Here is a 17,796-nt window from a genome sequence, read left to right as displayed (position 1 = left end):
TAGTGACAATGGAAACTTGATAAAAACACTAATAACATACGATGGCAGGTATGATAATTCGCATGCCAAAAGCAGTGAGCTATATAAGTTCAGAGTTTCACAGATGTGCAAAGTTCTTTATTTATCTTAGCTACAACTGATACTTCCATGCCATGAAGCAACAAAGGGACTATAATTGGAATCAATCATTAAGCATAGACATGTCCCTTTAATAGGTCCTAATGTCTTGTTCGTAACTGAACACTTCAGCTTCATGCATACAAATCTATTCCCCAGAACTTGGCTGGTTGATTGGTCCGGTACTTACGATCCATGCTTTTGATCTGTTCCATGTCTTCTTCAGTCAGCTCGAAATCTAGAACTTGAAAGTTCTCCTTCAATCTATCAAGCTTGGATGACTTTGGTATGACAATTGTATTGCGCTGAATCCCCCATCGGAGAGAAATCTGAGCTGCTGTCTTTTTGTGTTTCTCCGCAAGACCCTGATCATAAAGGAACAAGATTAGATGAGTAGTAGCCAACCAGATTCCAAGTGAATTATATTTGATGTTTACCAAATCCTTCCTGAAGAAAGGACATAACACCTGATATTCTATGATCTTGTCTCACAGTTAGTTGTTGTCTTTGCAAATATTGCAGCCAGGTATTTGAGAGTTGAGACATTTTGTAAAGTGGAACTTTAAATCATTCTATAAAACTCACTCTAGAAATCCTCTTTGCAGGAGACAAAAAAGGAAAAAAAAAAAAAAAAGAAGAAAAAAAAAGGGATAAAAAGCGGTCTCAAACAATTCTTTTTACTGCCTAAGCCTTTGAAGAACTTTCTTTCCGCAATATGGAAAATATTGACACGACTCCATTATGAAACTGGATGCATAAGATTTTTTTTAATATTGCTTGATGCCTATAGAAAAAATAAGACAATATCTGTATAAGAACAGAGAGAAACTACCTTTAGAACTGGATCATCCAAGCAAGATACTGTCCCAAACCATTCAGTGTTAGCAGCTGCACCTCCTAGAGGAGTATGGGCGGTAACACAGATACCATGCTTCTGACAGAATTTCACCAGAGAATCACGTTGGAAGTAAGGATGTGTTTCGATCTGATTCACAGCAGGCTTGATTTTGGAATGCGCTAAACAATCTCTTGTCAAGAAGATGTCATAATTACTGCAAGCAGTTTCAATTATTAGTGATCTAAGCTATAATCAGTTCAGGAAATTTATGTGAAGTTTGCCAAATTTTACAGACTTCCAGCTTCCTATAACCAACAAAACACCAAATTCGAACCGGAGAAGTCTTTCAAAAAAAAAATTCCAACAGGAGAAGTTCTAAAGAATCATAAAAAACATTGAGAAATTTGACATGCATAGCCAAAATTCAGATACTCTGTAATTTCATAATGAAATAGAAACATTACCCTAGTTATTATGCAAGTATGAAGTATCTAATAAGACGTCTTTAAGGGTTACTTAACTAATATGATGTCTACACAAGGAATAAACATGACCTTATCGTAAGGCAGTAGGAAGAGCACACTACTACTTGTGTTAGACACAATAAAATGCGGTTATAAGTAACTTCATTTGAGTTACCTGATACCAATGCTGCGAGCTAAACCCTTAGAAACGAGATCTTCCATAGCGTGCCATGTGGTTTCCAAGGATATGGTAGTGTCAATCTCGAGAACACCATCCTCATCCAAAGCACTAGCAGTGGTACCAACTCCTGTAAGAAAATTGCGCAGAAAGAACTTAGCTTTGTATCACCGGAAATATATCAGTTGATATGTTTCCTACATGACTCCTCTGAAAACTTACAACAGAAAAAATTTCACAGCTAATGACTTAAAGAGTGTTTATCTAACTACAGCTACAATAATAAGGTCCTCAAGTGACATCCTAGACATCCATAGCTCTTGAAAATTATAAATTCAAGTGTAAGCAGTCTTTTAGTATGAAACTACGAATATTGACCACATCCATCTCATAGCATTGCACAAATAATGTAATTTGAGTTTGATCCTCAACAATCTGTTGTCCCTAACATAACCGTAGAAAAGTCATAATCCATCATAAAAGAATCAAAAATATTAATTTTACCAGTATGCTTTGTAGCTACGGGAAAGTGAACTAGATACAGATCCAAATAATCAAGTCGAAGTTTCTTCAAACTGTCTTTGCAGGCTTCGAGTACATGTCCATGGTCAGAGTTCCACAGCTGAAACAGTATCATACATGATATATGAGTGTAATTGTTATCTGGTGATCAGGATATCTTCCAAAATAGGAACTTTGTCCCCTCTCTAAATAGACTAACCTTAGTTGTAATGAAAAGATCCTCCCTCTTAACAAGCCCAGTTTGAAATGCTTCAGCTAGTGCCTCCCCAACCTCAGCTTCATTCTGGTAATCAGCTGCAAGAAATCTTGCGCAGTTACACATCATAACCTTTCAACAAAAAGCTTAAAATAATACATTGTAACAAACATGAATACATGAGTGCTATTTTCCTACTCGTTCTAGGGCTCTTGCATATAAGTACATTTTGAAACATATTGACCCCGGAATTAAAAATTACAATAGTCATTCTAACCAAGAAACAACAATATAGAAACAAAAATCCAACAACATCAACAACCACCCTCCTCACATATTGAGGAGGGCTATGAGCCTATGAGGCTCAGGCTTCCATTCATGACCGGGTAAGAATCAGGGATAATAAGAAGCCGAACGAGCTCAAGTTTATAGCTCTAACTCATGCTCAGGCCTAGCTCAACCACTTAAGACTCAACTTTCCATAGTGAGTTCCAACCAATTAACCAAACAAACACTTTCTCTATAGTTAAAATATTCCTGCTTTCAACATTTTGCCAATATTGTCAAAAATTAAAAACATTTTGCCAATATTTCAAGACCTTTATGAGAATTTAGTAAAATCCATTGTTAGCCGTAACTCATAACTCATTACTCGTTCTATACTCTTTTCAATCTTTACAATTGATCAAGCAGACAAACACTACAACTCATCAGCTTCTCCGCCGAGTTAAGAGGTACTCAGCCTACTACCTTTATTTATTATGGTCTCAAGTCTCAACCTAGCTTATCTTGGCTTAACTCAAGCCCACTAATTTCGGGTTTTGACCGAGCTGAGCCGGTAGCTAACGAGCAGGACAAGCTCATTATCACCCTCAGCTAAAACTGTAAATTGTAACAGCCCTATAACAACAACTTATACAGAAACAACTACTGTATTTCCCAAAACTGCAGCAACAGATATACACATGCACAATTGAATAAGCATACTAAAAATTGCAAAAAAAAAAACATTAACACAGACATTTCAACCCAATAACACAGGTAAAATAGACATAAATTAAATGGGTTTGCTTTAAATTAAACCAATCAAATACAACTAATTTCAATTGAATCATAACACCAATTTATACTTGGTATGATAAATAGTTTAATACTCTCCAACAAAAAATCAAATAACAACAGATAAACCACAAAATCCCCTTAAAATATCTGAAACACCCACCAAAAAAATGAAAAAATTGAATCTGGGTATTTGCACAAGAATAAAGAAGAGAAAAATGATACCAGCGCAATCAAAATGTCGGTAACCGATTTGAATGGCGTTGAGGATGAGATCTTTGACATCTTTCTTATCCATTCGCCAAACTCCAAGCCCAACAATAGGCATTTTGAATCCATTGTTGAGTGTAATCGCCATTTTTATCTGTTTTCTTTGTTCTTAATCTCTAAAAAAAACAGAGAAGGTTTGAACAAGAACAATGTAGAGGCGTAGAGCAGTAGCAGATGAAGCACACGTATTTATTTCTTGTACCTTTCACTCACTGTGAATCCGGTATCATGTGTAGATTTTTTAATTAATGTGATTATTATTATGGAATATAAGAATATTACTCCGTATTATTGTTGTCGTTGTTATTATAGGAACATTTTTAACCACAGAATGTAACTACCAAAAAAGTTACATGTATTGGAACATTTTGTATGGAGTATACGAGTATGTTTTGACGGAGTTAGGGAAAGGAATTAGATGAACTTTCTATCGTGTGATGCTAAACATTTTGCAATTAATTGATAGTCCGTCTTTGTAGTTACTCCCTCCATCTTTTTTATACGTCGTATGTTTTGTTTGAAAATATGCATCTTTATCATTAATATACTTTGTATTATTATACGGACTATATTCATATATAGTCCGTGTTTGTATGCAACTTTGATAATTAACAAGTGATTAGGCTAACGAATATATCCACAAGCATGATGGTGGTGAGTCATTTCATCATAACGACGACTATTAACCCTCATCAATCCACAACTTGAGGTCCATACGCATGAAACAAGTCACTATATGTAATAAGATGCATATGAGGCTGAAGAATTAAGGATGAAATGAAGCATGGCATTTTGCGTGACAAATGCAATACATTAAACATGCTTAAGATGTGACAAATTAGTTTCTTATCTTAGCTGCAAATGATACATAAACACCATGGAGCAACACAGGGACATGACCCTTTATTAGGTCCTAAAACCTTATTCTTAGCTCAGCACTTCGGCATCATTCATACACATCTATTCCCCAGAACTTCTCTGTTTGAATGGTCCGGTAATTGTGATCCATGCTTTTGGTCTGTTCCATGTCTTCTTCTGTCAGCTCAAAGTCTAGAGCTTGGAAGTTCTCCTTCAATCTATCTAGCTTGGATGACTTCGGTATGACAACTGTATTGCGCTGGATCCCCCATCGGAGAGCAATCTGTGCTGCTGTCTTTTTATGTTTCTCCGCGACACCCTGATAAAAAGGAACAGGATTAGATGCAGTGATCAAACCAGATTCAAAATGAAAAACTAGATTGAACTCCTAATCTCTAAACTAATCATAATTTGATCGAAGTTAGTCCATCACTCCTAGCAAACGATTTATTTAAAGTTGCCTAAGCCTTTGTGCAGCTTCCCTTATGCTTATCATGCAATGGTGCTATTAGAACTTCAGGCGTAAGATGTATAATACTTCGTACTTCATATTGCCTGATGCAACTGATATCAGACAATATTCGCGTAACAACACAAGGAAACAATTACCTTAAGAATTGGGTCATCCAACTATCCAAGCAGCACACTGTTCCAAACAAAGCAGTGTTTGCAGCAGCACCTCCTAGAGGAGTATGGGCAGTAACACAGATTCCATGCTTCTGACAGAATTTCACCAAAGAATCGCGTTGAAAGTAAGGGTGTAATTCAATCTGGTTCACAGCAGGCTTGACTTTGGAATAGGCTAAACAATCTCTTGTTAGAAAGATGTTATAGTTGCTGCAACCAGTTTAAATATTTAGTAATCTAAATTAAAGATCCAACTATTATGAGTAAAATGTATCCATGACAAGCACAGGAAAATAATGTGAAGATGGCATGCTGTTCAGACTCCCGGTTTCATAATAGTTACTAAACACCAAATCCAACCTATATAAATCTGTAGCATCATAGAAATTATTGATATAATGAAGTGAATGATTAGATAAATTCAAATATTTTGGAATCATAAAAAAAAAAAGATGGATAAGAAAGGCATTAGGGCTCATCGAACAGATTTTCTAGAGGATGGAGCATAGCCATTGTTGTTACGTAACTAATAAGATGTCTTTAAAGCTTAAGTAACTAACGAGATATCTCTGTAACAAAGGGAAAAATATAACACAGGAAATAGCTCCCCCCTCCCCCCCCCCCCCCCAAAAAAAAAAAAAAAAAAAAAAAAAAAGAATAGATATCAAGTAGCTTCATCAGAGTTACCTGATGCCAATGCTGCGAGTTAGACCTGCATAAACGAGATCTTCCATAGCATGCCAGGTGGTCTCCAAGGATATGGTTGTGTCAATGTCCAGCACACCATCCTCATCCAATACACTTGCAAAGGTAATAGCTCCTGTAAGAACATTGTACAAAAAAGCTTAGCGTGCATCACTAAAATATCAGTTGACACATTCCTACATAAGTCCTTTGAAAAGCTACAGGAGAGGAATGTTATCAGTATCTTCAGCTCTCTTTCAGTGAATATGAGGCGCCTAAACTCAAAATGAATACAGTATACGAGCACCACAACTAATGTTCATAAACCAATTGCACAAAAAAACAATTATAAAAGTAACATTCTTCATGCATGTAATATCATACATAGACATGCCTAGCTATTGACCATATATAATTACACATGTATTTAGACTATTTATATTGCTCTTATCCATCTCATACCACTGCATGAAGAAATTGACTTTGTAACAACCTGATTTTCAGCCATCTGTTGTCCCTAACATAAAAATAGAAAAAACGCAATAATCCATCATTCAAGAGTCAAGAATTTGAAGTTTACCAGTATGCTTTGTAGCTAAGGGTAAGTGAACTAGGTACAGATCCAAATAATCAAGTTGAAGTTTCTTCAAACTGTCTTTGCAGGATTCGAGTACATGTCCATGCTCGGAGTTCCACAGCTGCAATAGGATTATACAATGATAAATGGGTGTAATCGAAACCTGGTGACCAAAATCCCTTTTTCTTCTTCGCAAAAAGACTGACTGACCTTAGTGGTAATGAAAAGATCCTCCCTCTTGACAAGCCCAGTTTGAAATGCTTCAGCAAGCGCTACCCCAACCTCAGCTTCATTCTGGTAATAAGCTGCAAGAAAGCTTACCCTGTTACACTTACACATCGTATCTTTTCAACAAAAAGAGCTTATGACTATAGAAAAACATTGTAATGAACATGACCTAGAGTTTTCTACTTGCCATTCTAAGGCTCTTTCATATAAGATGGTTTTGAAATTAAAAGACCCCAGACTTCGTGAATTAACAGTCATTCTGAAACAAGAAACAAAAAGTATACCAGTAGAATCATAATCACACAACATTGACAATCAAGCACATAGCAACGAGTTCTCCGTTCATGATCTGGTTAGAATCATAATTGTTTCGGGGTTTTCTGATGTCCTGCGGGAGAGTTACAACACCAAGACTGGAACCGGCCGCCTGTACCTGCAAAATAACGGAGACTCCTGAGAGCTCCGCCTCCAACGGTCAAGTTAGTACTTGTTTGAGGAGTAATAAATGCGGAAATTAAAGGGGGGAGATCTGGTTCCTCTAGGGGAGGAGTGATCAATGTGTTTAGACTTCTCTAGGTGAGAGTCATTCCCTTGAATATGGAGGCTAATGACATGTTTATATAGCCTCGAAGTATGTGCCCAATACTAGGTTTTCTGGGAAAACCTAAGACTGATTGGGCTTGCCTCGGGAATTGGGCCTGCGATGGCCGTTTTCCAGGTTGGCGGATAATGGGCCAACATGATGTGACCTGATTAGTCCATGTTGGACCTATTAGGGTGACAAGTGGCGGACGCTGATTGGCCCACGTGGTGGACACGTGGCAGGTCCGGATTGGTCCATTTGTCATGGGTAATTTTACCCTAAACATTTGCCCCTCGGAAGGAGTAATTTCTCTTTCCAGGAGGGATTGCTCCTTTCGAAAGTTAGACCCTCGAAGCTTTGCTAGGTCGGCATCTTGTCTAGTTCTAATGGGAGATGGATTTGATTAACTTAGAAAATTTTGATACCTTGGGCGGTATGACATTTTCAAAGTTAATCAATCATAATAATGATTGCCGCCGAACTAGACAGATGCCGATTCTTTGCCCTACTATGCAGATAGCCCCTGATCAGGTGGACTGTCAACTATTGCATAAGGGGTAAGCGTTTAGCATTATTCGGGCGTTGGCCTCCTTTGATTCAATATACTAAGTTTGGTACTTAGCTTATTTTGTTGGGGGATGGCTGGTCGTCTGCTTTGGTGACTGCATAGAAGCAGGCGTCAGACAGGACGTCCAACCAAAGTAGCTACGCCTGTTAGGTTACAGACGGCAGCTTTAAATGTAGCCAACCTAGTATGAGTAGTGGTCGAGTACCTCTGTTTTCCAAAAAACAGGCGGACTCCTCATACCTTTTAGGCTCCATACTAAGTTTGAGAGAGTGACTATGAGTTAACTTAGGAGTTACTCAGTCTCCGTCACACTCTAGCTTGAGTAGTAGAGGTACCAGGCGGCGGAGGCCGGCTGATCCCCTTGATTCGCCAATGTTTGTTGGCTATTAACTCAAGAGGTACCCCCTGCATTTATCCCAAGTAATACAGGCGGTCATCTGACTCAGATGTCAACTGCTACCACTGGTTTGGTTAGTGATAGAGTTATCCTTGTCTCAAAAACGGCTACGTGGTTGCCCTTTGGGACAGTCGTATAGGTGCCGTGTAATTAGTTTATAGAACAATGTTCCACCCAAAAGGGAGCTGCTCTCTGCGACGAATTTCATCCGAATGGATGCCGCCGGACGCCTGCTATAATGTTGGGACAGGTCGGATTAGTTTTGTAAATTGATCAGGTGGCTTGGCGCCTGGTCTGATCATTCGGCCGGTGGCCTTGGTAAGTTCTTGGTGAACGTAGGTGCTAAGTCAAAGAAGGGTAGCCGCCTGTTAGGCACAGGGTCGGCCAGGCCCTAATCTTTTTAGCTAAGTATTGTGAGTAAAATACTCAATGGAGAGTAGCCGACTGTAAAGGAACAGACGGCATGCCCCTCTGAAGATAGAGTGAAAAAACTCAATGGAGAGTAGCCGACTGTAAAGGAACAGACGGCATGCCCCTCTGAAGATAGAGTGAAAAAACCCAATGGAGAGTAGCCGACTGTAAAGGTACAGACGACATGCCCCTCTGAGGATAGAGTGAAAAAACTCAATGGAGAGTAGCCGACTGTAAAGGTACAAGTGGCATGCCCCTCTGAATCAGTATCAAGTGGAGGACGGTCTTCAGCATGCTTGATAGATTGTCACACAAATAAGTGGAGGACGGTCTTCAGTAGGGTGCCGCCTAAACAGCCGGTTTTACTAACCTTAGGCTTTTTTTTTTTTTTTTTTTTTTTTTTTTTTTTTTTTTTTACTTGCAATCATAATAATGATAATGTGCTTATGGTGACAACTCACACATAAGATGAGACTTCCTGAACAATCATGCGGCAAGTTTTATACGATATGCAAGGCGTCAAGCCCCTCACATGCTTGCAATGAACAAGCAATCGGCTACTCTTTGGGTTTTGAGGCCGGCTGCTTGAGCTACGACGCTTTACATGCCGCCTGCTCAAGCTTCACATCCGGCCAAGCATGGTGTCGGTCTCCTTTGGTGGTTGATCAAAGAGAGCTGGCTCTCTCATAGCACCAAGATACGAGGGGGTGTTTTCAATAATCATTTGGCATGCCGCCTGTCTATTGCCGAGCCACTTGTATATAGCTTGCATATTCACAGGTGGCTTATTATGCCGCTTGTGTTTCTAATTCATCTTCAGTTTTCCACTCAGCAAGGAGTCTATCAAACATACGGCTTTCGCCCCTTGCTTGTGCTACTGTCGGATGCTTTAATCATAGGTGCCCATGCTCCACCTTGTACTTTGTCGATGATTTCAAAGGCCGGCTGGTTCTGCCGTGATGTGCCGGCTGTTTTTAATTGCCGTATAGCCTGACTTGTGATGGTAGCGAGAGCCGCCTGTATAGATGGCGGGTGGCTGGCTGCTTGTGAGCTTGAATGTTACCGGCTGGTTCTATCAAAATAGCAAAGATCATAAATATGCTCGCATGTCGGGCCGTTATTGTTTCTCTTGTTTTGAACCTGAAGTAAACCGAGCACAATGGAGCTTTGCGTATGGCCGCCTGCTCTCATTAAAGGCAGGAGATGCTTTGTTATTAAGGTCAGCTGCTCAAGCTCGAGCTAGTTGATTTTGCTTGATCCCGCTGGGCATTATTTAGACCAAAGTGATCTGAAAAACATGAAGACCCATGTTATCTCACGCATGGCTTGATGCGTTTGCTGTGGATGCCGCTTGCTTGGCTGCCGTTTGTAGGATTATTGAGTGTCGGTTGAGACCATTGACTTAGCTTGTTTTGTGACCGGCTGCCTTGCTTTTGTCTTGATGGTGTAGTTCAAACAAACTTGGGTTGGTTTGTAATCATGATGGCTTCGTTTGATATGTCGCTTGTTATTACAAGTTTAGCCAATCATGCCACCCATCACAAAGTTGGGCAAGACATGCCGCCTGCTTCTTCAAGTATTTGCCCATTCAAATACTCCTCCATGTGCTAAACTCTCCAAGATAATGTGCCATGCCGTCTGTCTATACTCAGCCTTGCACATTGAATGGATTTAATGACCGGCTGATTAAAGGTGGGCTTTTACGTGCTTGCTGATGTTTGAAACAAGCATGGCCACACCCGGCTGCTCATAATCTTGGCTGATATTCTCCTAGCAGCTCGCAAGAATTGAGACATACACGCGTGTGTAGGCTATATGCTTTTGAAATGAAGTCATTGTATTCAAATTTCGGCATCGAATAGCCGAATATTCATGCGACTGTTGAGACAACCGCTTGTTTTTAGAGTCAAATTCAAGACTATCACATACATAAGCCGGTGGTTACGGCTGTTTGCTGGGCAGGTGCCGCCTGCTTCATCTTTAAACATGGCCGTCTGTTTATTGCAGCTGCTGCCGCCTCTTTCGGCTTTTTACGAAGCTTTCTTACCTCCAGGCTGTACATGTGATTGCTTGTTTGCCAAATGTACCACCAAATGCTTAGGGTTAGCCGACTGTTCACCTCATCCCAACACAGCCAAGTTTAAGATACCTGACCGGCTGTTTTTAGCATGTTGACGTACTTAGCCAAAATCGTTGTGATGGCCGGCTGTTTAAGTGCGTTGGTGATTTAAGTAGCCCCTGACCACTGGCAGCCAGCTTGTAGCATAGAGGAAGCCGCATGTATGCTCATACATTTAATCTCATTCGAAGCTTTGGCGTTGAATGGACGAATGCTCAGGAAGCTAAATGTTTATACAGCCGGTTGTTTCCACATTCCACCATAATAGCCGGTTGCTAGTTTGCTGGATACACAACGAAATGCGTAAAGATGGCCGACTGTATTATTTGCCCAGTGTCTGAGCTATCCACATAGTGCCGGTTGACTTGCTTATTATGCATTGTCTAACAAAATTCGAAGATTGCTTTGTTTTCATGGAGTTGAAACCTTTTCGCCTCGAACTCGGCATTTGGCCGTGTATTTTAGAGTTAGCTTGGCACATAATTGCCGCTTGTTTATGTGGAGTTGGGAGGCTTGTTGGCTATGCTTGTGATACTGCCGGCTACTTTTATGAATTAGCCGGCTGTTTTGCTAATCATGGTTGGTTTTATTGCGGCTGTTATATTTCCTGCTAGCTTGAGGCTCGACATTGGGGTGCCGCATGTTCAAGCTTCTCTCTAATGTACTTGTCTCTTTAATTGTTGTAGTGGGTTGCCCCCTAATGAAAGCAGGCGTCAAATTGCAAATGCCACACTTCCTGACACACCTCTCTAATGTACAAATTTCTCAGCTTTAATTATTGTAGTGGATTGCCACCTAAGGCTCTTAAGTGGAGCTTTGCCATACATATTACCACTAAGTTAGGCGGCTCCCCCTCTTTTTTTTTTTTTTTTTTTTTTTTTTTTCATCATAATAATGATATGATAATAATAAATAGCTTACAAGCTTGACCGTCTGACTCTTTGCATTCGGCCGTATGACGCCTGCAGTAGTTGGCCGCCTGGTCGGATGCTCGGAGGTTGGTATATTGCCGGTTGTACCCAGTAGTTTCATGCGAGGCGCATGTAACTTCAACTGGGAGTGGTTTGATCTGGCCGACTGTTCCTTTGGTGGAGCGGTAGCCTTTTTATTGACAAGCTCTTGGATCTTTCCCTTGAAAGTACTCATGAGGGCCATGAGTTCATTCCTGGTTATAGGGGCAGATCCCTCGGCCGCCTGTTGATTTAGCCAGGCAGGCTCCCCGTTCCTTCCTTTCGGGTGCGTCGAGCTCTGAGGGACCCGTCAGGGGCCGTGTGAGTCTCAACTTCATATTCTTCGTCGGTATCATGGTCCGACTGATCTTGAGGGTCGTCTAGGGGACGCCTCTCTTCAAGAGTCGGTACAGACGTGGATGCCATCTCAGAAGTACTCTCCCCACAGACGGCGCCAAATGTTTCGGGGTTTTCTGATGTCCTGCGGGAGAGTTACAACACCAAGACTGGAACCGGCCGCCTGTACCTGCAAAATAACGGAGACTCCTGAGAGCTCCGCCTCCAACGGTCAAGTTAGTACTTGTTTGAGGAGTAATAAATGCGGAAATTAAAGGGGGGAGATCTGGTTCCTCTAGGGGAGGAGTGATCAATGTGTTTAGACTTCTCTAGGTGAGAGTCATTCCCTTGAATATGGAGGCTAATGACATGTTTATATAGCCTCGAAGTATGTGCCCAATACTAGGTTTTCTGGGAAAACCTAAGACTGATTGGGCTTGCCTCGGGAATTGGGCCTGCGATGGCCGTTTTCCAGGTTGGCGGATAATGGGCCAACATGATGTGACCTGATTAGTCCATGTTGGACCTATTAGGGTGACAAGTGGCGGACGCTGATTGGCCCACGTGGTGGACACGTGGCAGGTCCGGATTGGTCCATTTGTCATGGGTAATTTTACCCTAAACAATAATCACACAATCTTAAATACCGGTTTTCACCCCTGATTCTAACACACCTTACCAATGCATCACCTCAGACCGAAACCACATGAACAACTATAATCGCCCGACACACATGGAGGCCTACATCTACTTGGAATTTACCTTTTGAGGTCTTACAAATACTCAGCCCACCACACTTTTAAAGGTACGAAACATTTACTACAAAAGGCGTTCAATTTATCATGTAAAATTGAATAAAATTCACTCAGCCCAACACACTTTTAAAGGTACGAAACATTTACTACAAAAGGCGTTCAATTTATCCTGTAAAATTGAATAAAATTCACTCAGCCCACCACACTTTTAAAGGTATGAAACATTTACTACATAAGGCGTTCAATTTATCCTGTAAGATTGAATAAAATTCACCATCGGAGCTAATTTCCTCACACCACTCCCAAATTCCCAACAGTTGACTTATATACCCAGATCGAACATAACTCTTAGCTTAAATTGTAAAGTGTACACATACCTATACTAACAAGTAACAACTTTACTCAGTATTTCCCAAAGTGCAACATTGGACATACACCCTAACACACTTACACACCGACACCGACACGCGCATAATCAAATGAAAAGCAGACTAATAAAACACTAAGCAACTACTTCTCAACCCAATTAACACAGGTAAAATAAGCATAATTAAACGGATTTGCTTCAAACTAAATTAGAAAATCCTCTAAAAATGACACCAAGAAAAATGGGTATTTGCTAAAATTGCAACTTTATCAATAAGAAAAGATAAAGAGAATACCAGCACAATCAAAGTAACGATAGCCTATTTTAATGGCGTTGAGAATAACATCTTTGACATCATTCTTTTCCATTCGCCAAACTCCAAGTCCGATAATCGGCATTTCGAATCCATTGTTCAATTTTATCGCCATTTTTCTCTCTTACTGAATGTTGTTGGAACTACAATCACTATTATTAATTTATAATCATAATTAATACACCATATAATAATGTTGCTGCTAAACCATGATATTATGAGTGTGGAACCCATGCATTTTGTATTTTATATTTTACTCTGGATCACTCATGATTCATGTGTGACTTGCTGGTTATAGTTTTGCCTGCTACCAATATTGTCAGTTCATAAATGTGATCACAATGGGCCTAGTATAAGAACAAATATTTTATTCAAACACGATTTTTACTGAATTTTATAAATTTTATCAGACATTGTAATAAAGAAATAATGCTAAAGTGTTCCAAAGATGTGCCAAGTTTGTGTTTTTTTTATCTTAGCTACAAATGATACATAAACTAGACATGCATATCCCTTGTTCTTTTAACTAGGTTACAAAATCAAGCACTTCACCTTCATCCATATACATCTATTCCCCAGAACTTTGCTGTTTGATGGGTCCGGTATTTACGATCTATGCTTTTAATCTGTTCCATGTCATCTTCTGTCAGCTCGAAATCTTGAACTAGAAAGTTCTCCTTCAATCTCTCAAGCTTGGATGACTTTGGTATGACTATTGTATTGCGCTGGATCCCCCATCGGAGAGATATCTGTGCTACTGTCTTTTGGTGTTTTTTCGCGAGACCCTGATCATAAAGAAACAGGATTAGATGCAAAGTTGCCAACAGCTTGATGCGACTGAAATAAGACAATATTTGCATAAGAACAAATGGAAACACTTGCCTTAAGAACTGGATCATCCAAACAAGATACTGATCCAAACCATTCAGTGTTGGCAGCAGCACCTCCTAAAGGAGTATGGGCGGTAACACAGATTCCATGCTTGTGACAGAATTTCACCAGAGATTCACGTTGGAAATACGGATGTGTTTCAATCTGGTTCACAGCAGGCTTAATTTTGGAATACGCTAAACAATCTCTTGTCAGAAAGAGGTCATAGTTGCTGCAACCAATTTAAGTAATTAGTAATCTAAACATCAGAGTTCAGACTCCCGGCTACATACTGATGACTAAACAGCAAAGTCCAACGGGAGAACATCTATAGCACCATAGAAAATAATGAGATGTGAAGTGAATGACAATAAATTCAGATGTGATGCAATTCCTCAAATAAAAGTTTGAATACGAAAGACATTAATAGACCTCATACAGCAAGGTCCTTTGAGGGTGAAGCATTACCCTTGCATGTTATTTACATTACAAGAAGACCAAACCTTTCACATCAGAGTGATTAGGCAAAATCAGATAAGGTTTCAAGTAGTTTTATTTGAGTTACCTGATACCAATGCTTCGAGCCAAACCCATAGAAACGAGATCTTCCATGGCATGCCAAACGGTCTCCAAGGATAGAGTAGTGTCAATATCAAGCACGCCATCCTCATCCAATGTACTTGCAGTGGTACCAACTCCTGTAAGAGCATTGTACATAAAAGCTTAGTTTGCATCACTAAAATTATCAGTTGATATATATTCCTACATGACTCTTCTGAAATCCACAAGAGAAGAATACTGTCGGTATCAGCTTTTTCAGTGAATTTGAAGCACCAAAACTCAAAACATATAATACACAGTATGTCAGTATATGAGCAAAGCAACTAATGGCTTAAGGAAATTAATCAAAATCTAATCAAAAAGTCTTCATGTAACATCCTAGACATGCACAGCTCTTGAGCATTTACATACTCTATATTCACGTAATCAAGTATGAGACTATGAAAATTGCTTTTATCCATCTCATAACACTGCCCCACCCCCACAAAAAAAAAAAAAATGGCAATTCATAGTTCAAGAGGCAGAATTTGAAATTTACCAGTATGCTTTGTGGCTACAGGTAAGTGAACTAGGTACAGATCCAAATAATCAAGTTGAAGTTGCTTCAAACTATCTTTGCACGCTTCATGCACATGTCCATGATCAGAGCTCCACAGCTGCAATAGGATTATACATGATAAGTGAGTGTAAATGTCATCCGGTGATCAAAGTTCCTCCCAAATTAGAAACTTTGTCCTCCTTAGACCTTAGTGGTTATGAAAAGATCCTCCCTTTTAACAAGCCCAGTTTGTATTGCTTCAGCAAGTGCCACCCCAACCTCAGCTTCATTCTGGTAAAAAGCTGCAAGAATCGTACCCAATTAAACATTGTAATCTTTTTAGCAAAGACAGTAAGATAATATTACATTGTAATGAACATGAGAGTTCTCTACTTGTCATTCTAAGGCTTGTACATGTAAGATGGCTCTGAAATAAAACAACCCTTGACTTTGTGAACTTAATAGTCATTCTGAAACAAGAAACAGAACCATAATCACAACAGCATCACGAGGCCTCCATTCATGACCTGGTCAGAAGCTCAGAATGAGGGATGATAAGAAGCCGAGCAAGCTCAAGCTCATAACTCAACTCATGCTCAAGCCAAACTCAATCACTAAATCTTTCTTGTCCATTTCCAGCCAAATAAACCTAGAACATACTTTTCCTCAAGTTATAAAATTCCTACTTCTAACTCTTTGCCTGTATTATAAGGCTTTCATAACAGAGTTTGTAAAATCCTTTTTTAATATCACGACTCAGCTACTCTTTTCAATTCAAACAATCAGTCAGAGATTCCAGCTCATGAGCTTCATTGCCAAGCAAAGTGGTGCACAGCCTAGAACGTTACAGACTAAACTTGAGCTTCACACGAGCTCACTATAATCGGGTTTGACCAAGCTGATCTGGTAGCTAACAAACAGGCAAGGCTCATCATCAGTCCTTTACTAACAACTTGCACATAAACAACTATTTCCCAAAGTGCAACAATACACATGCACAATTGAATAAAAAAAAAAAAAAAGACTAAAATGATTTCTTACAAAAAAATTCAACCCAATTAACACAGATGAAAAGCCATAAATCAAATGGATTTGTTTCAAATCAAAGTAGTCAAATTCAACTAATTTCATTTAATTCAAACACGAATTTATTTGATTAATTCGGCATGCAAAAATTTGTATAAACTCCCCATAAAAATAACCCCCCCAAAAAATTAAAACCATAGTTTGACCCTAAGATTAATTGATTATGACATCAATAACTACATGCAAGTGAAAAATAAATGTGGTATTTGCAGCTTAATAATAGGAGATAAAGAGAATACCAGCGGAATCAAAGTGACGATAGCCGATTTTAATGGCGTTAAGAATGAGATTTTTCACATCCTTGCCATCCATTCGCCAAACTCCAAGTCCAATTATGGGCATTTTGAATCCATTGTTCAGTTTTATCGCCATTTTTCTTTCTCTAACTCCATTAACAACATACTCTTATACAATATAATTTTTATTTTTGGGATTTTGTGTGCACGGTGTTTAATGCTTCAGACTCAGTGCATCAGACATGCACAAACCACCAAACCATGATAAAGCAGGACAGAATTATCCAATAATTGTATGATATTTGTCCATAAAAAATATGAACTTTGTACCAGGTTATATTCAACGTTTTGCAATAAACCTTGGAATTTGTGAAAGAGATAATACTTTATTTGATTGTTAATAATCCACATTTTGGAATAAGCTGATCAGTATTGTTAATGCTCCACAATTCGGATTAAGCCGATAAGTACATAGGTGTAAATTTGTAATTAGATATAACAGTTCATTTTCATTGAAGTGGCCTTTTTTTCAGAATTGTAGAATTTGAAGATCTTACTACTGAGTATAATTTTAATACTACCTCCATTAACTTTTATTTGAAACTTTGGGGTATTATTTGTGAGATATAAAATATTCCAAAGTTGCAAATAAAAGTTAACGGAGGTAGTATTTAATCTGTTTTCAGTATTTTTTAACATGTTTGGTAGATTTGGCTTCCCTGATTCTTCCTGTGACAATGTCCATAACTGTAGTTGCAATCTTTTTTGACGCATTCTCCATTCACATTTTTGGATTAATATCATACATTGATTTTCAAGTATAAAAAGTTTATTAGTAGTAATTTTTTTTCCTTCTATCTCAAAATTTTCTACTTGTACTTCCAACGGTCTTCAACCAAAAACTTCAACCCTTAAAGCCAAAAAAAGCATACATTTCACCTGTTCATCACCTACTTCCATAGCTCTATGTCCAATTAAAAAAAAAGAAAAAAAAAAAAAAAGTGGAAAAAAAATGGCACGTGCCAAAATTGAAGTAAAGCAACTGATTTTTTTCCATTTGACTTTGGTCAAATCAGCTTCCAGCTATT

At 39.1% G+C, this 17,796-nt stretch overlaps 3 protein-coding genes across 3 annotated transcripts; all 3 read right to left on the bottom strand.

Moving 5' to 3' along the window:
* Positions 1–7: 7 nt before the first annotated feature.
* On the bottom strand, positions 8–3,890 carry LOC110705195 (NADP-dependent D-sorbitol-6-phosphate dehydrogenase-like). Its single transcript, XM_021883050.1, has 6 exons — positions 3,600–3,890; positions 2,319–2,413; positions 2,102–2,219; positions 1,595–1,727; positions 950–1,169; positions 8–482 (listed from the first exon to the last, which is right to left on the bottom strand). Exons 1-6 carry the CDS (start codon positions 3,730–3,732, stop codon positions 252–254), a joined length of 930 nt encoding a protein of 309 aa, XP_021738742.1. The 5' UTR covers positions 3,733–3,890; the 3' UTR covers positions 8–251.
* Positions 3,891–4,358: 468 nt separating this feature from the next.
* On the bottom strand, positions 4,359–13,595 carry LOC110705194 (NADP-dependent D-sorbitol-6-phosphate dehydrogenase-like). Its single transcript, XM_021883049.1, has 6 exons — positions 13,400–13,595; positions 6,601–6,695; positions 6,394–6,511; positions 5,817–5,949; positions 5,112–5,339; positions 4,359–4,821 (listed from the first exon to the last, which is right to left on the bottom strand). The coding sequence occupies exons 1-6, from the start codon at positions 13,530–13,532 to the stop codon at positions 4,725–4,727; spliced, it is 804 nt and encodes a 267-aa protein (XP_021738741.1). The 5' UTR covers positions 13,533–13,595; the 3' UTR covers positions 4,359–4,724.
* Positions 13,596–13,768: 173 nt separating this feature from the next.
* On the bottom strand, positions 13,769–16,918 carry LOC110705193 (NADP-dependent D-sorbitol-6-phosphate dehydrogenase-like). The gene is made up of 6 exons (XM_021883047.1): positions 16,712–16,918; positions 15,594–15,688; positions 15,387–15,504; positions 14,853–14,985; positions 14,300–14,519; positions 13,769–14,202 (listed from the first exon to the last, which is right to left on the bottom strand). The coding sequence occupies exons 1-6, from the start codon at positions 16,842–16,844 to the stop codon at positions 13,972–13,974; spliced, it is 930 nt and encodes a 309-aa protein (XP_021738739.1). The 5' UTR covers positions 16,845–16,918; the 3' UTR covers positions 13,769–13,971.
* Positions 16,919–17,796: the final 878 nt, after the last annotated feature.

Source organism: Chenopodium quinoa, unplaced genomic scaffold, assembly GCF_001683475.1.
Source record: "Chenopodium quinoa cultivar QQ74 unplaced genomic scaffold, ASM168347v1, whole genome shotgun sequence".
Classification (NCBI taxonomy): domain Eukaryota; kingdom Viridiplantae; phylum Streptophyta; class Magnoliopsida; order Caryophyllales; family Amaranthaceae; genus Chenopodium; species Chenopodium quinoa.
This window is presented reverse-complemented; position numbering and strand designations above follow the sequence as displayed.

Excerpts from the sequence above, each read along its gene's own strand:
- LOC110705195 (XM_021883050.1), bottom strand. The coding sequence starts at position 3,732 with ATGGCGATTACACTCAACAATGGATTCAAAATGCCTATTGTTGGGCTT. Across the intron at positions 2,414-3,599 it reads CCGACATTTTGATTGCGCTG|CTGATTACCAGAATGAAGCT; the intron begins GTATCATTTTTC and ends GATTTCTTGCAG. Across the intron at positions 1,170-1,594 it reads GCTCGCAGCATTGGTATCAG|TAATTATGACATCTTCTTGA; the intron begins GTAACTCAAATG and ends AACTGCTTGCAG.
- LOC110705194 (XM_021883049.1), bottom strand. The coding sequence starts at position 13,532 with ATGGCGATAAAATTGAACAATGGATTCGAAATGCCGATTATCGGACTT. Across the intron at positions 6,696-13,399 it reads TCGTTACTTTGATTGTGCTG|CTTATTACCAGAATGAAGCT; the intron begins GTATTCTCTTTA and ends GCTTTCTTGCAG. Across the intron at positions 6,512-6,600 it reads ATCTTTTCATTACCACTAAG|CTGTGGAACTCCGAGCATGG; the intron begins GTCAGTCAGTCT and ends ATCCTATTGCAG.
- LOC110705193 (XM_021883047.1), bottom strand. The coding sequence starts at position 16,844 with ATGGCGATAAAACTGAACAATGGATTCAAAATGCCCATAATTGGACTT. Across the intron at positions 15,505-15,593 it reads ATCTTTTCATAACCACTAAG|CTGTGGAGCTCTGATCATGG; the intron begins GTCTAAGGAGGA and ends ATCCTATTGCAG. Across the intron at positions 14,986-15,386 it reads TGTAGCCACAAAGCATACTG|GAGTTGGTACCACTGCAAGT; the intron begins GTAAATTTCAAA and ends ATGCTCTTACAG.